At 30.0% G+C, this 20,139-nt stretch overlaps 6 protein-coding genes across 11 annotated transcripts; 3 read left to right on the top strand and 3 right to left on the bottom strand.

Moving 5' to 3' along the window:
- Nucleotides 1-478: 478 nt before the first annotated feature.
- On the bottom strand, nt 479-2,792 carry LOC128887558 (transmembrane protein 39A). 2 transcript variants are annotated; one of them, XM_054143577.1, is made up of 7 exons: nt 2,121-2,792; nt 1,904-2,043; nt 1,739-1,837; nt 1,513-1,622; nt 1,193-1,445; nt 847-1,054; nt 479-740 (listed from the first exon to the last, which is right to left on the bottom strand). In XM_054143577.1, the coding sequence occupies exons 1-7, from the start codon at nt 2,436-2,438 to the stop codon at nt 486-488; spliced, it is 1,383 nt and encodes a 460-aa protein (XP_053999552.1). In that variant the 5' UTR covers nt 2,439-2,792; the 3' UTR covers nt 479-485. The 2 variants fall into 2 exon arrangements, with proteins under 2 accessions (XP_053999552.1, XP_053999553.1); XM_054143578.1 differs by having other exon boundaries at nt 1,513-1,619.
- Nucleotides 2,793-3,586: 794 nt separating this feature from the next.
- On the top strand, nt 3,587-5,694 carry LOC128887563 (zinc finger protein 836-like). Of its 3 annotated transcripts, none has more exons than XM_054143592.1 (3): nt 3,587-3,676; nt 4,038-4,262; nt 4,428-5,694. In XM_054143592.1, the coding sequence occupies exons 2-3, from the start codon at nt 4,038-4,040 to the stop codon at nt 5,325-5,327; spliced, it is 1,125 nt and encodes a 374-aa protein (XP_053999567.1). In that variant the 5' UTR covers nt 3,587-3,676; the 3' UTR covers nt 5,328-5,694. The 3 variants fall into 3 exon arrangements, with proteins under 3 accessions (XP_053999567.1, XP_053999568.1, XP_053999566.1); XM_054143593.1 differs by having other exon boundaries at nt 3,603-3,840; nt 4,046-4,262; XM_054143591.1 differs by having other exon boundaries at nt 3,603-3,840.
- A 50-nt stretch (nt 5,695-5,744) lies between these two features.
- Nucleotides 5,745-8,686, bottom strand: LOC128887566 (8-oxo-dGDP phosphatase NUDT18). Of its 2 annotated transcripts, none has more exons than XM_054143599.1 (4): nt 8,346-8,686; nt 7,526-8,156; nt 6,978-7,083; nt 5,745-6,876 (listed from the first exon to the last, which is right to left on the bottom strand). In XM_054143599.1, the coding sequence occupies exons 2-4, from the start codon at nt 8,080-8,082 to the stop codon at nt 6,637-6,639; spliced, it is 903 nt and encodes a 300-aa protein (XP_053999574.1). In that variant the 5' UTR covers nt 8,083-8,156; nt 8,346-8,686; the 3' UTR covers nt 5,745-6,636. The 2 variants fall into 2 exon arrangements, with proteins under 2 accessions (XP_053999574.1, XP_053999573.1); XM_054143598.1 differs by having other exon boundaries at nt 5,746-6,876; nt 7,526-8,066.
- Nucleotides 8,687-8,917: 231 nt separating this feature from the next.
- On the bottom strand, nt 8,918-13,788 carry LOC128887551 (vang-like protein 2). Its single transcript, XM_054143562.1, has 4 exons — nt 13,111-13,788; nt 12,437-13,028; nt 12,204-12,362; nt 8,918-12,128 (listed from the first exon to the last, which is right to left on the bottom strand). Exons 1-4 carry the CDS (start codon nt 13,239-13,241, stop codon nt 11,292-11,294), a joined length of 1,719 nt encoding a protein of 572 aa, XP_053999537.1. The 5' UTR covers nt 13,242-13,788; the 3' UTR covers nt 8,918-11,291.
- A 205-nt stretch (nt 13,789-13,993) lies between these two features.
- LOC128887564 (SWI/SNF-related matrix-associated actin-dependent regulator of chromatin subfamily B member 1) lies at nt 13,994-16,443 on the top strand. Of its 2 annotated transcripts, none has more exons than XM_054143595.1 (6): nt 13,994-14,145; nt 14,530-14,992; nt 15,083-15,210; nt 15,291-15,603; nt 15,689-15,865; nt 15,939-16,443. In XM_054143595.1, the coding sequence occupies exons 2-6, from the start codon at nt 14,541-14,543 to the stop codon at nt 15,976-15,978; spliced, it is 1,110 nt and encodes a 369-aa protein (XP_053999570.1). In that variant the 5' UTR covers nt 13,994-14,145; nt 14,530-14,540; the 3' UTR covers nt 15,979-16,443. The 2 variants fall into 2 exon arrangements, with proteins under 2 accessions (XP_053999570.1, XP_053999571.1); XM_054143596.1 differs by lacking the exon at nt 13,994-14,145 and adding an exon at nt 14,168-14,322.
- A 453-nt stretch (nt 16,444-16,896) lies between these two features.
- Nucleotides 16,897-20,051, top strand: LOC128887567 (putative tricarboxylate transport protein, mitochondrial). The gene is made up of 4 exons (XM_054143600.1): nt 16,897-17,290; nt 17,695-18,129; nt 18,981-19,201; nt 19,279-20,051. Exons 1-4 carry the CDS (start codon nt 17,143-17,145, stop codon nt 19,459-19,461), a joined length of 987 nt encoding a protein of 328 aa, XP_053999575.1. The 5' UTR covers nt 16,897-17,142; the 3' UTR covers nt 19,462-20,051.
- Nucleotides 20,052-20,139: the final 88 nt, after the last annotated feature.

Below are 20,139 nucleotides of genomic sequence, written 5' to 3'. Positions count from 1 at the left end.
CAAAATTTGCTATCTCAAGTATTTAAACTTTTCCAAATATTTTCCTCACTCGTTGATTTATGAGAAATCAGCACGAGAGACAAACTACAGATAACCGATTGCCAACAGTAACATCATTTTTAAAACAAATTTAGTTTACCATTGTCATCCATAATTTTTATTTAGAGTATCTGCATAACATCTTTGATGCGTAGACAAACGAAATCTCTACATAGTATAAAATAAATTCCCGGATAGGCGTCTGTATGTTTGTTCAGGCTAATCTCCAGAACCACTTCACCGAGCCGGCTAGTACCAATTTTAACGATGCAAGTGACAAAAAAAACGGCCGTGCAATCGTTTTCTTCGCTCACGCTGCTAAACCGAATATCTCTAAACAATGCACGGAAAAATTATCGAACATACAAAGTTCTATAATAATACACATACTAAATACGTTTAACATATAAATTAAATAATAATACACATATTTTTTTTTCATTTATTTATTGAATAGCAGAATTTGAACATATTTGAGATTTCTCTTGTATTATTTGCTCAGCGTGGTACACTTTCGAACAAATAAGATAATCCCGAATTATTTTAAATAAAGTATAATAATTGATCAGGAGAAGTAACGTTATCGATAGTACTTGGTACCAATCGGTTGTACGTAGTAAAATGAACAGCTGGACACCCACAAGAAGCAGCTGCAAGCCCAGCAACGAACAAAGCAGCATCGTGGGATTACTGAATAAAGCCTGTACGAAATATCGAAAAGAATACATCTATACAATCATTTTTCACAGTAAAATCATATACATATCGATAATAATTTTGAATTACGGCTATATTCTTAGAACGTACATAAAATCTGTAGTGATTTGAATTTCCTGGTTCCGCCACTGTACATAAACCTTCCGAACGGTAAATTTCCTTATTGTGCCTCACTATCGAGCCGTGGGGCCATAAAACTGAATCGTTCCATGCTTGCGCGTAGGTGTGATTATTACGATTTTCAATCTTAACCCAACGGCCTAGATGTAACGCTGCTCTATGCAAGACATCACAGTACCTAAATAAGTAGGGTATTCATCAGATTTCTGGAAATGAATTTTTGAATACAACATTCACATTTCAAATTAACGAAATAATAATGTTAATCGGATAAATATAATAAGAAATATACGTGAACTAATACATATGTATGTACCTAACTGGATAAGCTTGAGAAAAGTGAGCACTTATTCTTCCAAGCCAGAACATAATGACATGTTGCACAACCCATGAAACATTAAAATGTAAATGTTGCGGTACGAATATAATCGGTGTAATACCACATACGTAAGCACTACTAGAAGATGCAAATAAAGCTCGTTTCAGACGACGATTGAAATCGGATCTCAAGGTAGAAACTTCTGCTCTAATAGCTGATGCATTTAACGAGCAATTATGTAGAGGCTTATCTAAACAAAAAGCAAATAATTCAACATAAATATGTGATAAGTTGCCATCACAAACAGTATTACATACCCAAAAGAAACTTTGTTTTTTTCTCATCTTTATTATATAAAGGTGCTGGTGATATATCAAAGAAGGGTACTACACTTACACCAAACATTACGAAATACAAAGATAAACTTCTGAAACAAATTACATAGAATTAACATTTATATGATCACTTGTACATGTTACCATGAATAATATATACTCTGTATATATCTAATAATAATAAACAGTTTAACAAAAAGGTACAAACGGATAGCATAAATAGAAAATCTTCATAGAATTATGCCTTTCAGCCATGTGGTAAAGACACCAACAAAGTACACTCATCACAACAATTAAGAGAGTTATCCTGAAAAATAATAAATATATTTTAGATTACACATATATGGTTTAAATGATATACATGAAACAGTACCTCATAATTTTTTGAGCAGCAGACAACCAACGCACTGGAGATGAAATATCAATACACCGACGCAGTAAAGAATAAATAAATTGACGTGCAACCATAGTTACAATGAATATGAGTAGATAAGGATCTACTAGGTAAAAATTCTGAAAGTGAAAAGAATATAATAAGAAATATATTCATATATTTGCTACCTGAAGATGAATTAATTGGAGCAACATACCATACTATAGTTGTTATATGAATGAGGTAACCACCACACAGTTCTATATAAATTAAGCATTTGTAGAGAAGCTGCGATAATTGATACAATCAAAGACAAAGCTTCAAAAGTTAGGTGGCCATCTATAGGTACAACTGGTATAGGTACATGCTTTGGTATCAATGTTTTTAGTCCACAAAATTCGTCTGTCTTTTTATCATCTACAACTACTCTGTCTCCACTATTGCTTCTTGTAACAACATTTGTAGTTCCAGAAAAACTGGTCTGAGATTTAGTCTGACCATTCCGAGTAGCAGCATTACGTCGTCCACCAGGCATAGTGTATAACCTTACATTTCAATTACTCTTCTCCAAAAAATTAACTTTTATACATGCATATTTTTAATTCTCTAAATTATTTCTTCAAACAAATAATGAAAAGGTTCGATGGTAATCATTAAACTCTTGATATTTAAACATTCCAATAGAGGAAAATAGTTTTTGTTTTTGGTAAGCAAGTATACTTTAACTTTTTGTATTTAACACCACTTTCAACCATTTATGGAATACATAAAGAACTCTAATCAAAATATAATTATATCATAATCGTTATAACCATTAATTTTTTGTTGCACAACGAAGACACTAAATTTATTGTCAACAATGTTTGCTGCTCCATGGATCGATTAAATATGTAGATAGATCTCTATGAATGTTCGAAATTCAGTACTCGTGTAAATAGTACTTGATGCAATAATACTTCTCCAACTACACCAACAGAGGGCTACCAATGACAATTGGTTGTTTTCCAAGACTTATCGATTAATATTAAATATATTATTAACTTCATCCATTTTGTTTGCTGCAACAATTTATAATGATTTCAAACAATAATATATTTCAATTTCTATATTTTTAGATGCATGAGGTTAGTGCTACAGTCATTTGATGCTCATTTAAAATGCCCCTGAAAATATGCAGCCTGTTGTCGTCGCGTGTTGTTAATGAAAAACATTAAATATTATGTCTATTACTTATTTTTCCATAACAATATAACAAAATCATGAATTAACTGCTTAGGAGGATATGAAGAAGAAAAATATATATATAATAAAGAATTGCAACTCTGTAACTATTACAGATAATAACTGAGCCTAACCAAACTAATACTTTATCTAATAGGTGTTAGAAAGCAAAATGTAGAGCACAATACAAAATATTTGAAAAAAATACTATGATTGTACACTTTATACTTAACTTACTAAACAGAATAAAAAATATGGAAATGTTGGTAATTTTTAGTTTTGTCCAAAATATTTTATCAAAATGTTCACAATGAAAAATTAGCAATTTTTAGATTAGAGATTATATCCTAAGTTATAGAAATATATTTGTACCGTCATATATCATTCTTTAAGTGCATTATCTCCAATAATAATCAAAATTTAATTTGAGAATCAACTCATTGTCAATTTTCATAGATGGCATTGTTGGCTATATAAAAAATTCATGTCGTTTACGGAACAAAGAGATTGAATGTCCTGATATACACTGAAGCAACCCTCTTGTTACCTAATGTATCCGATAATATTTTAAGAAATGTTTGTAAATAATCATTCGTAACACACATATGCACAATGAATAATCGCAGTGAAGTGATAGTGTGTGTCAGTCATGTTTGTTTCAACATTTGATTAAATTATGAAATAATTGATAGCTCTAGAAATATCATAATAAAAATGTAGGTCTTTTTGCATAAACTTTGTATATTAAACATTTCATTTCATCAACAATAAAGATTATTTCTTCTCTTTGAAACGTAACTTAAGCAATTATTATTTTCGTAAATTAAGGAATTATAACTTAAGTATTAATTAATATAGAATTATATAAAAATGATCGAATAATTGCTATTGTTTCCTTAATGTATATTTGTAGATGTTTAGTCCTATACAGATAAAACATGAATGTATGGGAGTAGAAGATGTTAACTGTGGTAATAGGATTAATACTTTGGATACTTCCAAGTATCCAATATTCATTAATGATGATGTTGATTATAAATACAATCAGTTACCACAATTTTGGAGTCATACACAATTGTCAAATGAGATACAGCCAAAGAATGAAGTTCACAATCAACAGTGTTTATTCCAAATGGAAGTGGGTTTATGATTTATACATAATGCAAACAAATATAATTTATACATATATGCAATTTTATTTAAAAATTATAAATATTTCATTTATAGCTTCTGATATCTTATCAATAAGATTATCAAAGCACAATGTTTGCTAAAAAGCTAATTATATGTACAAACATTTTAGGAAAGTGGTTCTTTAGCATACATGAAAGGTGTACAAAATGGTATGTTATTCCAAGTTAATCAAGAAGGCAGCACAGACCAGAATCAAATGAGCCAACAATATCACATAAGTGCTCCCCAAAAAATTGAACAGTTGCAACTTCCTCAAGACACACAGCAATCAAAATTTGTAAATCAAATGCTGACCACTTCATCATCAGTGTCTTCAATAAAACCTAACCGTCCTGGAAGACCACCCAAGAGTTCTTCCGAATCAAGTGTAGGAAAAAAATTTAAATGTCAATGCGAAATATGCTTCAAAGAGTTTGGGCATAAAAGTAATTTATTTATACATATGAGGACTCATAATGGAGAACGGCCTTATAAATGTAATCAATGCGAAAAGTGTTTTACTCATAGTGGGAATTTAGCTATTCATATGAGAACACATTCTGGTGAACGACCTTATGGTTGCCAAATATGTGGAAAAATGTTTAGTCACAGTGGCAATTTGTCAACACACTTAAGAACTCACTCAGGTGTAAAACCTTATAAATGTAATATATGTGGTAAGGAATTCAGACATAGTGGAAATTTATCGATACATGAAAGGATACATTCCGGGATTAAGCCATTTCAATGTAAAGTTTGTGGGAAGGATTTTTATCATAGTGGAAATTTAACAACTCACATGAAGAAACATACTGTAAATAGTAATGTAGGTGTTAATCAATGTGAAAGTAACGTCTGTGCAGCAGTGAATAATAACAATACACCACCATTAAACTTATTTAATAATTTACCATTAAGTTCAACTACTGATGTATATGTGATACCTAATGCTAACAATATTGTTCCTATAAAAAATGAAAGTAATGATGAAGGTTTAACGAGTGCAATTAGGGTATTGACATCAACTTAAATATGTTTACATAATTAAATATCTCAATACTGATTTTGCTTATGAAATTTACTTTATGAATATAATTACTGTAAAAAAAATGTCATTATAGAAGCTTGAATATCTTACAGTCACTTAAAGAGTTATAAATGTGTAAACACATATTTTTGAAATTATATATGTTTTACATTGGACAAAAATATAAACTTTGCACATAACATCTATGTGAAAGTCTGAAGTATGTGCAATTTCATATAAATTAAGCAATTGTAAATTTGTTGTTATACCACAAGGCGAAATAATTGTAAAGTAGAAATAATTTTTTATTTAAATTTCTTGCTCCACTTACGATTTGTAATGCTCATTTTATTAAAGTGTTTTACTAATATCTTTTCCTTTAATTATTTCCTACTACCCAAATACATCACAATGAAACACTGATTTAGTAAAATATTTATTCATCATAAAACATGTAACAATTACATTGTATATATTAAGTTACAATTAATATTCTTTGCCTTCTCTTTACATCTATTTAATAAATATTCTATTTACTACAATAAAATTGCTTGATGTAAGTATTTGAATACTTCCAAAAAATTTTAATAATTTTAAAACTTATAGATTTTATATTACATATATATTATATATTTCGAATGTAAATAATTACAATGCTTATAATGCATTATACTAGATAAAAATAAATTTCTATTCAACATGTCATATTATTATTCAAATTTTTCTAGAAACAGTGTACAAAATTGTTTCATTATATTTTTTAAACTTTTACAAATTTTTGGTAACAATTCGAAATACTTGTAAGCTTCACCTTTAACAATATGGGAATGTACGTTGTTTAAATAAATCTAATATTAATTCCTTTATATTATATACTTTATAAAAGATGTATAATGTATAATAACATTTGTTAAAAAATCATTGGTTTAGACTAGGATAAATGTAAATTCATGATCATAAATATTTGTTTAGTTTAATTAGTGATTGTTAAGTATTAAAATTAGTTAAATATAATCTGATTTATGGAAATCAACTTGAGTATGGATTTATAGTAATATATATAATAATTTATAAACACATTCGTTACAGATTTATATAAATTATTATATATATTTATGTATAATAATTATTCTATTTTAAATCATTGCCATACCTAAACTTTAATATGATGCAATCATTACAAAAGAAAAATCTCTCTTATATATAGCTGAATTTAGCAATCAATTTTTAATAAATTTTCAATTGTGCAAATAGAGTACTTTCTTTGTAAGATTTGAAATGTATGTAATGCGCAATTAATATAAATGTCAAATTACCGTATAACATTTAAAGGCACAGTCATGTTTCGCGGTAAACGATAAGTTATACTTTCAGCTATATTTTCAGGTAATTCATGCCAAACATATTTTCCAATTGTAGGTACATCTTCTACAGGCAGTTTGAATGATATTAGTAATGTTAAACAAAGTCCATCTCCTCCATCACCACCGCTAAATTCTATAGAAAGTATGCCATGTGGTCTATGTTGTGGAACTCCACTACCAAATAATTCCTAAAACAATTAATTTCATAGGAAATTATACCATAACATCATTTTTTAAGAAAAAAATTAGATGAAAGCTTCTATTCTTAATGTTATAATAAATAACTCACCTCCATAAAATTATGTAGAGTAGAGAGAATACTGCGATTTGGATTAATTTCACAAATTGGTAAATGAGATGGTGTTGTATCTGATATCACAACGTGTAATTGATTCCTGTCAATAAAAATAAATTGTCACCATTTTTTATTAAAAATTTTAGTAATCACATTTAAAGATAGAATGCTTAGAGGCACATATTTTAAAAAATACGTTAGAAGTTATATTAATATAGCATAGTATATTATTGCTTAAAAAAGATTTGTAATGATTAGTACTATAAGTTTCTAAGGAAAGGATAATATATAAGTAAATACAATTTTTGTTACAAAGGTATATATACAAGTCCATGTGTGTGCATGTGTACCTAATATGCTCCAACCTAAGCCTTCATCCATAATCACATTGTCGTTGTTCTGTTATGAAAACTACCACCAATGACCTTATATCAAAAGTGAAAATACTAAAGAAAAATCAAGCATAAGCAACAGAAAATAAATTTGAAATTTGAACATAAAATAAAATTTCATAAAGGTTCCTTCAAATATATTCAACTTACGTTGCTCTTTTCTTTGAAGTAATTGTAAGCCGCAACAATAATTTGCTCAATGATTTATTAACAGGAATTAAATATGGATGACGCAAAACATCCTTGCTCATAACATAAGATTTACCTCTTTCTATCAAGGAAATAATATCATTTGATCTAAGCGTAAGATCATTCACATTATGCACCCAGCATGCTTGCAGTGATTCTTCATTTGCCTCTTCTAATGTTTTTAATTTACCACCAGTTATTTTGCCAGTGAAAACAAATCGAAACCATGAACCACTCGCGCATTCAACTACTAACAATGTCTCTGGTGTCAATACAAGACCTGTTTCCTCCAAAACTTCACGCTTAACAGCATCCAATAAACTTTCATTAGGTTCAACTCTACCAGCTGGTAAATACCATTCTCCATTACAAGAAGCCTTTGCTTCTTGCATCATTAATACTTTCCCCTCATCATTTATGACAACAGCAGCAACAATGTATGTTACAGTTTTTTTACAAATTGGTACATAACTATTGAGTAACGATTGGACTCCTTTTGTGCCTATATGTGTATACATATATTTTTTTTATAAACTAACAGTGATCATGTTACATTAAAAAAAGACACTGATCAAATTATAATTCAACAAATCTGTGAATAATTTAGAATTAAATAAATTATATGCAGTTTGATTTCTAACATATTTTTTGAATTTACTTGCAATTTTGTTAATATTATAAAATAAAAATTTTTGTTAAAGTTATAAGATTGTAAAATACATACAAAAGAATCATTTTCCTGAATTAATTATACGAATGTATGTAAAAAATATATTTTTACCTAATATATCATTCGCTACGGCGTGGCTTACTTCGTACGTGTCATCAATTTCTAGAGGGTTTCCAGCTAAGAGTAATTCTATTTGTTTTTCATTAGTTAACGACATATCGTTGCGAATACACTACTTATTTTGACTTTTACACACAACAAATATATGAATTTAATGTTACATATAGTGTATCATTCCTAATAATTTAACAGTAGATAAGGTTATAAACAAAGTGAAAGTGACAATGATCACACAATGTCACAGTCAGTTACACTTGATGTAATTAGGATTACATCCATGAATTATAGTTCAGTATAGTTGGTATAGTTGTTAACACCGAGGAGCAATTCGCATTAACAGATAACGAGCGCCACCAAGGGAAAAATCAGGAAAAATTCAGTGCCACGCCTGCGCAAGGTTAATGCGAAGAAATTGTTTTTTAAATAATGTAATATTACACGTATCACAATTAGAACCCATTAGTCCGCAGAGTTATACTTTCACTAATAGAATATTTAAAAAATGAACTATATCTTTAGTTTAAAAAGAAATACTACTTTTAAAAGGGGAGATTATAAATAAAATGTAGACAGAAATGTTCATTTGTTTCTTATATTTCATATATTATTATAAACACACACCTTACACTCGAATACTTTTTTGTAAAGCAATTTGAGATGTATAAATAACAATTTTATTTCTTTATTCTTTACGTTTCATTTTATATAACTAGAATTCTATTTTGTGCGTATGATTCTTTACAAAGTACGGTAATAACTTATAAAATTAAGCCGTTAACATATTATATTCTACATAGAATATAAAGAATACAATACACCATATCCAAAAGAATTATACCAGAAAATTAATATTTATACATTAAATGTATGTTTTGTTTACCAATTAATACATTCATTATGCTCACAGATAATTAAAAAGTTTGTAAATAAAGCTACTCACAACAGTAACATTCCATGTTCGTAAGAATGTAAAATTCTTTCGACACACTGTTTATATCATCTGACATATTTAAGTATGCTTAACTAAATACAATCTTAAATAATATAATTTATGAGCAGAGGCAAGCAATATACATTTTATATTACTAAATTGTGATATGTTAAATACTTCTTAGGCATGTATGAATTTGCACTTGTCATATTAAATTACTTCATTTTTTTTTTTATCCAAATTGAAGTAATGAACAGGAATGCAGAAGATGAGCATTAGCGCACTAAAATTTTTTAGCATAACAAGTTTACTGTTCCACTAATTGCCTCATTGTACATTTGTGATAATATATATATATATCAGACAATATTTTTAATGTTCACTGTACATTTATCTCAAAAGCAAACCCAGTCACAAATACAGTAACATACTATCAGCCTTGTAAAATGACATGTTGTAAAATAATAACAATTTAATACAAAAGACATACAGTAAAATTAACATAATATCAGTAGTCAAATTGATCATGATTATAACCACAATCACAATCAGCACAGTCAATATCATTGAATATATAAAATTATGTGTGAACAATGTAAAACATTCAAATACTTTTAAAAAGTACATACATACATTGACTATTGTGCGGTTTCCAATGATGGATATGAGCAAATTAATATCTAGACACAACAGGAAAATATTGAAGTATTAAAATAATGAACTAAAACAAATTTAGCCAAAATTAAAAGATTCCTTCAATATTTGTTGCAACAATTGTACACAATATTAAGATATTTTTGGATATTGTTTAAGAAAAAGGAAATTATGCCATGATCAACATAGTCTATTACAGTAAATTTCATGTTTTGTTATTCATGTAGTTGAGAATTATAAGAGAATTGTAAACTTGTGTAAACAAGTATTCAAAATCTTATTTGTTTATCACAACTGAGAGCTATTAATATATTTTAAAGCTAACAGGCATTCCTTAAGTACTTAAGATACTTACTTAACAATTGTAAAGTTATTAATTTCTAAAAATAATATAAAAGTAACCAAATTTATAAATTATACAAAACATTAATTACATAATACTATATTTAAAAAAGAACCTTAATGAGATGTCATGGAAGAAACTTTCAATCATTGGACTGTATATAATAATACAGATATCGTGTCTTATCTGCAGTAAATATTAATGCATAATTATATTCATAAACAGAACATTATATAAATATACTGCAGGAATGTATATTTCTTCCTATTTAGAATATTTCGCTTTGACGTTTTTCTTTCACAATTAAATAAATAAAAAGAATATCTTGTGATGTATATTTACTGTTACTGTTTATAGTTTCACTATACTATTGTTCCAACTGTAATTTCATGTATTTGTTCAATTATTCCAATAATATTTGTGATTTCGTATGTTTTTAATCGAAACAAAAATATTCCACATAAAATTCGAAAATAATAAAATGCTCCCAATTATAGGTTTACCAGAAACTAGCTAACACGTTTTGATTATTTTATGCAAAATTTATATGAAATACAATAAGCTTATTTTTATTCTTTATAAATGATATGCAAAATAATGAAATAAATAAATATATATGAGTTCATGATATGAAGAATTGAATGTTTGATCTAAAATTACAAATGCAAAACTTACATTGTTTCTTTATCCTTCAATTATTCGTAGTGAAGAAAGGCTATAAATAATTTCATTAATGTGAACATTTTTTATGGTAGCGCATAGAAAACTATTTTGCCGTTTGCAAAATTTCTATTCATCTGAAAATATACTCTAAAAAACTATGCTGCATTTGTATTTGCTTGCTATAATTATATTCAATTCACAATACTTACAAATTTATTACTGTGGAGTTCTTTTAAATATATACAGGAAAAATCTACTCGTTTATAATGAATTTTTATATCCATTAAAAAATACAAATTTCTAACTGTAGATTATCTCAAAACATTTTAGAAATTTTAAAGCATTATTAGACCGATGTCTCAGAATTTAATCTTAATAGGAATTTATTGGATTTCGGATGTGCAAGCTGTTCAGTGAGATGAAAGTGTGGTAAGTGATATGCTGTACATAAAAGAGCTACTTCACCTTGTCTTAATTGAAATTCGCAGCCATTAGCAAGAGATCGTGAAGGTAACTCTCCCTCGCAGACTAAGGCCCAATGATGCGAGCGTTTCTGTCTTTCCTTCTCATTCGAAAGAACAGGACTGGTTACAAAAAAAGGTTCCAAAAATGCACGCGGTGCCGCGTCTTGTGCCAAACACCGTGCAAGCCGATTTAAAATAGATTCAACAGAATGACGCGGTTGTTGTCGCGTCACTCTCAAATATTTTTGTAAGGCTCTTGCCATTGATGGAAATACTGCTTGTGCAGCTTCCATAGGATCCATGGGACCAGGATTTGGAGTTGAATCCACCTCTGAATGTAAACGTTTAATATGTGCAAATGCTTCCTCGGCGGCAGTGATTAATCTTGCTCTACGCTTTCTTACTCTACGTTCATAATCATGTTCTTCGTAAAACCGTTCATTATGGCTAGAGTCCCTGCGACGGGTTTGAGTAGTTATGACTGCTCTGTCACCGCTACCTCCTCGCGATTGAACACCACTTGTTACTCCTCCATCGACTTCATAAAATTTGAAGCTCGATTGTTTTCTACCAGACTTTGACACAGGCAGTCTTTCTAAATATGGGTTATAGATAGGAAATTCTGTGTAATACCTTTCTAAAACCCATACAGCTGCCCGCTGTATCGATAATTGTCCAATTGCGTAAGATCGCGATTCGCCATCTGGTGATCTTACAACCTTAAATATTACCATGTTATTATAATACAAATAAGAATATATATAAAATAAAATACAAAAGTAACATATACATACTTTAAGATAAAACACAGGCTGCTGATGACGTATTTCAATGAGCAATATAGCAATATAATGTATGAATAATAGAGTATCTGCAAGAGTTCCAGCATAATTTACTAAATTTTTGTACTCTGTTATTTCACCATTAGCAGCAGTCTTAGCACTCTCTGTGACCTGAAATTTATGACAATATTCTATGAATACCATGATTAAAGAAAGATTTCAAAGTATTTAATAAAATCATGTACCTGAACAACATAGAATAGCCAATAAGTACAAATGCACAGCGTAGTAAGAAGTAACACTCCAGTTCTGAATAAAAATATACGAGGCATAGTAGCATTTCGTGAGCGTAAAAATACAGCCCAACTCCCGACACCTAGTAGCACCAGCTTAAAGGCTAAACCTAGTAATTGGCCTTTACACTCTGCATTACACGATAACAACTGTAGTTTCTGTTGCATTGTCAAGACTGTTATAGAGTCAGGAAAAAACCCTAATTTAGGCAGTATGACCATAGCTATAGGACTAAGAAAGGCGCTAAGTCCGATTATCATTGCTATAACAGGACCCACGAACCGATTACAGGAACTAAACGATCCATCGTTTTCATTTGGCCAATGGCTCACATCTTCAGTTGATTCTGATCTATCGGAAGTATTTCCAGTAATAGCTGTGGTGTTCTCACCCCAATTTTCATCTTGTGGCAGAATCTGTACTTCGATAACTTCTTGACCCAAATTGTCAACACTATCGCCTCTTACATTAACAGTTGTTTGAAAGGGAGCCATTTCGCTAGAATCTAAATTATGTCTCTCTTTCCTTTGACTACGACTGGTCCTTTAAAAAAAGATATTCCTGTTAAGAGGACAACTAAATGTTTAATATTTTAAATAAAGCAGGTTGTAATAGTTTAAAATACCGGGTACTTCGATGCGAGTGCTGTCTATGATGGGATTTGGAACTGTGAGTTCGATGGTGTTTTTGGGATGTCCTGCTATGATGGCTATGGCTATGCTCACTAGCCCCCGACTTTACGCTCTCCGTCTCCATTCCCCGGCAAAGGCTACCGCCTTCCTGCTACCCCATAAGAACATACCCTCTTCCACTCGTAACCAAACGCCAGCCACATATACGCAGTACTATATCACAATAGTAAAATCGAAACTGTCGAATAATAAAACGCTACGCTATGGATAGAGAATCTTAAGGGCATTCTCCGTGCATAATATTTTTTGCACTTCCGACATCTTAAAATTGGCAGTGAGTTTCTCGTGTAATCGACCTCGTACCATCCGTAAAATAAATATTATGACAAAGATGCGTTTTTCAATGCGATCTTCTATTAATGTATTAAAAAACAGACGCCGACACGCCTAACGTTTATTATTCCCACCCCCTTTGCCTGTTACCACATTCCGAAATAATTGTTAGGGAAAGAACATATGAATTCCTAGGGATGTTTGCGTAATGCGTAAATGCTCAAATTTTTCAAAAAATGCTCATACGTGTCGTATAAAAGATACGAACTTAGTCGTTGTACATCTGTGTTTAATTGTAAATTAGCGTATAGAAATTTTCTATGTTTAATAGATTATCATTCTCAAACAATGAAAACAGATCGCGTACTTTAGCGCCAATACAATGCTTTCTGTAATGGTAGTTACTTGGTCCATCCAGAAAGGTCAGTGCTCACTAAGGCTTAGTGACTAAGCTGCTCTGAACGGGATTTAGTACCAGTGGCGCCATTAGTGAGGAAACTCCCAAGTTTATAGTGAATAATTATATATTGACTCGCTCACAGAGCGGCTTAGTGAGCAGGTGAGCAACTGAGCAGTGACCTTTTTGAATGCACTCATTTTAAAAACATAGCTTTAGAATCTGTGTTATTATATTTAACAAAGACGACATATTAATTAACCAAAATATTTAAACGTTTGATCTTTTCTTCATCGAGGTAAGCTTTTCTTATAGAAATGTATAATTCAATATCGATGTAGCTTTGATGAAATGTCGTATACTTGAGCAAAAAATAGTGTATTATAGATCACTACATGCAATGCTTTATGCTGCGTTTATGTCAATATTAATAAATGTATAACAGATGAAAAGTGATAAGTGACCGGTATAACGGGTAGGTAAATGACATGTAAACAATAGTAGTGATAATAATACAATACTATGTTCTGAATTAATCGATGTTAGGTTATGAGGTTTTTCAACCGAAAAATGACATTTCAATTGTTTGTAAGACTAATCTTTCTTAACTCATCTTTTCAGATATTTTGTTGTTTATACATCAATTTTCAGATATATTACATAAGAATATAATGTATTTCAGGTACCATAAACATGGCTCTACGTACATATGGTGATAAACCGATAAGTTTCCAAGTAGAAGAAAATGGAGAATATTATTGTATTGGATCCGAAGTGGGCAATTACTTACGCCTATTTCGAGGATCATTGTATAAACGTTACCCTGGAATGTTTAGGAGATCCATCACAAATGATGAACGTAAAAAGCTAGTAGAACTTGGATTGAGCCAACATGTACTTGCATCGAGTGTTTCTCTTTTAAGAGCTAGTGAAGTGGAAGATATTATTGAAGGCAATGATGATAAATATAAAGCTGTATCGGTGCATTCAACAGAACCTCCAGCCCCGAGAGAAGGAAAATCAAAGAAATCAATGCCTTGGGTGCCTAGTTTACCAAATAGTTCACATCTAGATGCTGTGCCTCAAGCTACACCAATTAATCGTAACAGAGTACATAATAAAAAAGTCAGAACATTTCCCCTGTGGTAGGTGCTATATCCAACAGATTATTGACTTATTGTTTAGTGTAATACATGTCTTTATGACATAAATGCAAATACAAAACATCTTTCCAGTTTTGACGATACAGATCCATCAGCAAATTTGGAAAATGCAGCTCAACAAGAGATGTTGGTTCCAATACGGTTAGATATGGAAATTGAAGGTCAAAAATTAAGAGATACTTTTACATGGAATAAAAATGGTAATTTATATTAAAACGGTGTGATTTAAAATATAACTGGTAATGAGTCACATATGTTGATAAAATGATTTTTCTTACAGAAAGTCTTATAACACCAGAACAATTTGCTGAGGTATTATGTGATGATTTAGATTTAAATCCTTTAACCTTTGTACCAGCAATTGCACAAGCTATAAGACAACAAATAGAAGCTTTTCCACAAGAAACAATTTTAGAGGATCAGTGTGATCAAAGAGTTATTATTAAGTTAAATATACACGTGGGTAATACATCTTTAGTAGATCAAGTGGAATGGGATATGTCTGAAAAAGAAAATAATCCTGAAAAATTTGCAATGAAACTTTGTGCCGAGTTAGGCCTTGGTGGAGAGTTTGTTACTGCCATTGCTTATAGGTATGTTTGAATAATTTATATTTATATATTTTAATACAGATAATTTATTTATGTATATTGAAAAATACACGAAACTTGTTTTTAGTGTTCGTGGACAATTATCATGGCACCAAAGGACATATGCATTTTCCGAAGCCCCTTTGCCGACAGTGGAAGTACCTTTTAGGCCACCTTCGGAAGCCGATCAATGGGCACCGTTTTTGGAAACGTTAACAGACGCAGAAATGGAAAAGAAAATACGCGATCAAGATCGAAATACGCGGTAAAGATTGTTGTATTATACGATAATGTACAGAAAATTAACAGTTAATTACAATGTTTGTTTTTTATTTCAGACGTATGAGACGTTTAGCAAATACTACACCTGGATGGTAAAACATGTAAATCGAAATGGTAAATTAAAATTGTAACAATGAATAACAGAATATGACATTCTTTATATGATTGACTAGGTTTACTTCACTTTGTCCATTTTTAAACTTTTTTAAACTATAAATATAACAAAACTTTTGTGCTAAAATTGATGTATGGTGTACCATTCAGAAATTTGTCTTATCTCCCTATAGCACTCTCTGTTCTCATGTTCATCCTCACACATGTCTATGTTCACTGAACTGTTACATAACAAAAAATAAAAACATTCCTGATAGTACATCTTATATCAACCGTTCATAAAATGTAAGTCTTTATCATGAATAGCAAAATGAAATATTCACAATGGTGATCAAAAATTAAAAATGTTTTACCCAATAATAGATTGACCTAGAATATTTTCATCAGTTATTATAAACTTTAATACAATATTTCCTATATGAGTAAATAAATGATATTTTAATTTGACATTTATTTTATTTCTACCTGAATCTTTATTAGTTTTAACTTATAAAATGTAATTTTAAATAATATTACCTAGTTTAAGATAACATTAGATAAAATATGTAGTTTCACGAATTCTTTTACTTAGAAATTTTGCAATTAAAAAATGCAATTTTATTTGTTGTATAAAAATGTTGATTATACGCTCGAATCTGATTTGTAAGTAAAATAAATGATAAAAATAAGAGGAAGAATGATTACAGTAATGTGTAGAAATTACGTTTTATTTGAGATATTTTTAACAGAAGAAACTATTCATAGTTAACTTTGGTGACTAATTGTTACATTGAAATTAAGTTAAACAGAAATACGGATAGCTACTTAATATTGAATTATTTAAAAAATTAATTTGAAAGGTATATACATATGTGCATATGTATAAGTTGCGCCATATTATTAAAGATTTTACAATGATTATGAAGAACCAGTAACATAAAAGAGACGATTATTTTAGTGTAAAGAGAAATTTATTGTCTATTCTCTAATTCTTCGATATTAAACGTAATTCGCGAAGCAACGAATAAAGAACGAGTAAATAAAATTCTTTAAGGAAGGGGAACGAACATTGCCACGCGCACCGAAACGCACGGTTATTAATCGACTCAGTCCAGGTTCGACGTTTAACGGGACAAGTCTACGGACGAATAGAAACAAATCTGGAAAATGGATTCCAGTTGGTTAATGTGCAAATCATCACAACGACCGGGAACAATAACGACATTCCATAGTCCTTTTCCCCGTAGACCATGGTTAACGGACTCTGGAGCTGCAGCGGCTGCAAGCGGCAGCGGTATTAAGGGTATCATAGCTGGTAGGCGGTTTTTTTTTTGCAATATCTTTTGAACAGCCTCCACTTTAATGATTTGCTCCCAATGTCCCTTTACCACTTGTCGAAGTAGATAGAATGTAAACACGTTAAAGTGAGAGAGCGAGAGAAGAACGAATGGAAGAAAAGGGAAGAAAGAGAAGGGTAAACTTTGAGCCAGCGCGCATTCAACGCGTGATAGTTTCAAAGGTTGAGAAGTATTTAACCTTGATAAAACGTAGTGAACCTATTTTTAACTTTTCGGCGCCTGTTTTGCTATACTTGAATGAAACGGTTTAACACGGTTTTCACCTAAAGAAAATGTTAGTTTTTGATGAAGCTTTCTTTATTTGAAAATATTTAAACTATTTATTAGTAAATGGTAATTATATTATGAATTTACATTGTAGGAGGTATAACTGGAGGTATAGAAATATGTATTACATATCCAACCGAATATGTAAAGACACAATTACAACTTGATGGAAAATCTGGTGCTAGTAAGCAATATACTGGAATATGGGATTGTGTGACAAAAACTGTACAAAATCGTGGATTTTTTGGCCTATACAGGGGCCTTTCAGTATTAATTTATGGTTCAATTCCTAAGTCAGCAGTACGTTTTGGTTCTTTTGAAAAAGTGAAAGGATTTCTGGTAAATGAAAATGGCAAACTTACTACTCAAACTAGCTTGTTAGCAGGACTGTGTGCCGGTGCCTCTGAAGCTATTTTTGCAGTTACTCCTATGGAGACTATTAAAGTAAAGTTTATCAATGACCAACGATCTGCTAATCCAAAATACAGAGGATTCTTACACGGAGTGAAAATGATCATTCAGGAGTATGGTAAGTAGGATATTAATATTTAAAATGAAATAAAGTAAATTTATTGTAATGATTCTAATAACTTTTTGCTTACTGTTTTTAATTGCAAGTGTAATGAATGTGTATTTAAATTTAAATATAAAGTTACCAAAGGAATTTAAAAATTTTGTTTTGTTATAATAAAAATGCAAACGTAATAAACTTGTTTTTCATTGCATGCATAACCAACTTAATGGTCTTTGCACAGAGGATAGGTTATATTGTACATAGTTCTCAGTTTACGCACATGATAGCTTAATACATGAGTAAATTAGCTTCTGTAATATTCAGTCATATCATGTTACGTATTTTCTGCAGCATTTCATTATATAAGGTGAGACATGTAGTACAGTATATCTGAGTGACTGTATTTTTAGTGATGGAAAAAGATGTTTGACATAAAAATTGTTTGGCATTATGGGAAATATGGTGCAGTAATGTTTTTTTTTTCGTTGCAGTCAGAAATGCCTAGAACATTTCAAGGTCATCAGCTTCTTGATAAATAGAATAGAGTATATTTTTTAACAGTTTTTTGGAAGATACACTTGTTATTTACCTTTTATCAAAGGCTTGTTGGTTATTAAGAGTCAGTAAAGAAAAAAAGTGAATGACTTTAAAATGTCCTTGGTCCTTCTACTTGGTACCAAAAAACTTTACCACACTATTTTTCCTAAGAAATCAAACAACTTCTGTCTTAAACATTTTTCTCTATCTTTAAAAATGTACAAGTTATTTAAGTGTCCTGTATTAAATGCTCCATTCTCTATAATGGTTATGAAATTATAATAAATATACTACATATAAGTATTGCATATGTGATTTTTTTTATTTAGGAGTTAGAGGTATATATCAAGGATTAGCACCTACAATTTTAAAACAAGGATCAAATCAAGCAATTAGGTTCTGTACTATGGAAACATTAAAAGAGTGGTACAAAGGTGGAGATAAAAATGTAACTATACCAAAATATGTTATTGGTACATTTGGTGCATGCGCTGGTGCATTATCAGTTTTTGGAAACACTCCCATTGATGTAATAAAAACTAGAATGCAGGTATGAAATTCAGAACTTCCATGAAATTATGACCCTTTTCACAAGAATGGATTATTTAATTTGAATCGTGTTTTTAGGGCTTGGAGGCCTCAAAATATAAAAATAGTGTAGACTGTATGATTCAGATATGGAAGAATGAAGGCCCAACAGCATTTTACAAAGGAACTGTTCCAAGATTAAGTAGAGTATGTTTAGATGTTGCCATCACATTTATGATTTATGATTCCTTTATGGAACTTTTCAATCGAGTTTGGCCTTGAAAATGATTACATTTTTATAATGATATATTCCATAATGCAATGCAAATGTAGCTTTTATAACAATATAGATTTTATATTTGTACAATATATTTGTAGCCGTACTTTTCTAGAAATGTTTTTACTTCAAATGTGATTCATAAGTATGCTATTATAATACACATTTTAATCAACGAAAATTAGAATAAACCATAGATTTATATCAAAGATTTCCATTTTTGGCAGTAATTATTATTACTTATAGTATTGAAAGCTACAGTTGCATTATATGCAAATTCCGTTATATAATACCTATGTGCATAATATATATTATGCATATATAATATATTTTCGTACCAAATTTGTTATTTAATGTACAATTTATGTGCTAGAGGGAAATTTTAATGTATATTTAATTTACAATCATTTTCATTCCTTATTGTAGTTCATAGTATTATTAAATATTTAACATTCCTATACATTCGAATTGTCGAATGAATATAACATTCTGTGGTAACAATTTATACATCATATGTATGATTATGTATATCATCTATTCCAAGAAATAATGGTGTACAGTTTAGTACAAAATAAAAGAATATTTATTGACCTGAGCGAAGGGTTTATAGGTAACTAAATTGATTTGTTTATGAATTATTTGTCAATAATTCTCGTATATTGGTTAATAAAATTCAAATGAAA

The sequence above is a fragment of the Hylaeus anthracinus genome, unplaced genomic scaffold (assembly GCF_026225885.1).
Source record: "Hylaeus anthracinus isolate JK02 unplaced genomic scaffold, UHH_iyHylAnth1.0_haploid 11989, whole genome shotgun sequence".
NCBI classification, from domain to species: Eukaryota; Metazoa; Arthropoda; class Insecta; order Hymenoptera; family Colletidae; genus Hylaeus; species Hylaeus anthracinus.
Note: the sequence above shows the minus strand (reverse complement) of the source record. Positions and strands in the feature narration are given on the sequence as shown.

Bases quoted from the DNA above. Each gene is read 5' to 3' on its own strand.
- LOC128887567 (XM_054143600.1), top strand. From the start codon at position 17,143: ATGGATTCCAGTTGGTTAATGTGCAAATCATCACAACGACCGGGAACA. The intron at 17,291-17,694 runs GTAGGCGGTTTT...TTTACATTGTAG, and splicing joins TATTAAGGGTATCATAGCTG to GAGGTATAACTGGAGGTATA. The intron at 19,202-19,278 runs GTATGAAATTCA...TCGTGTTTTTAG, and splicing joins TAATAAAAACTAGAATGCAG to GGCTTGGAGGCCTCAAAATA.
- LOC128887566 (XM_054143598.1), bottom strand. From the start codon at position 8,451: ATGTCGTTAACTAATGAAAAACAAATAGAATTACTCTTAGCTGGAAAC. The intron at 8,067-8,345 runs GTAAAAATATAT...ATACACATATAG, and splicing joins CGTAGCGAATGATATATTAG to GCACAAAAGGAGTCCAATCG. The intron at 6,877-6,977 runs GTGAGTTATTTA...TAATTGTTTTAG, and splicing joins CTCTACATAATTTTATGGAG to GAATTATTTGGTAGTGGAGT.
- LOC128887563 (XM_054143592.1), top strand. From the start codon at position 4,038: ATGTTTAGTCCTATACAGATAAAACATGAATGTATGGGAGTAGAAGAT. The intron at 4,263-4,427 runs GTGGGTTTATGA...CAAACATTTTAG, and splicing joins AGTGTTTATTCCAAATGGAA to GAAAGTGGTTCTTTAGCATA.
- LOC128887558 (XM_054143577.1), bottom strand. From the start codon at position 2,438: ATGCCTGGTGGACGACGTAATGCTGCTACTCGGAATGGTCAGACTAAA. The intron at 1,055-1,192 runs GTACATACATAT...CTACTTATTTAG, and splicing joins TCTCAAGCTTATCCAGTTAG to GTACTGTGATGTCTTGCATA. The intron at 741-846 runs GTACGTTCTAAG...TATTTCGTACAG, and splicing joins CAAATCACTACAGATTTTAT to GCTTTATTCAGTAATCCCAC.
- LOC128887564 (XM_054143595.1), top strand. From the start codon at position 14,541: ATGGCTCTACGTACATATGGTGATAAACCGATAAGTTTCCAAGTAGAA. The intron at 14,993-15,082 runs GTAGGTGCTATA...ACATCTTTCCAG, and splicing joins GTCAGAACATTTCCCCTGTG to TTTTGACGATACAGATCCAT. The intron at 15,211-15,290 runs GTAATTTATATT...TTTTTCTTACAG, and splicing joins TTTTACATGGAATAAAAATG to AAAGTCTTATAACACCAGAA.
- LOC128887551 (XM_054143562.1), bottom strand. From the start codon at position 13,241: ATGGAGACGGAGAGCGTAAAGTCGGGGGCTAGTGAGCATAGCCATAGC. The intron at 13,029-13,110 runs GTATTTTAAACT...CTTTTTTTAAAG, and splicing joins CACTCGCATCGAAGTACCCG to GACCAGTCGTAGTCAAAGGA. The intron at 12,363-12,436 runs GTACATGATTTT...CATAAATTTCAG, and splicing joins GGCTATTCTATGTTGTTCAG to GTCACAGAGAGTGCTAAGAC.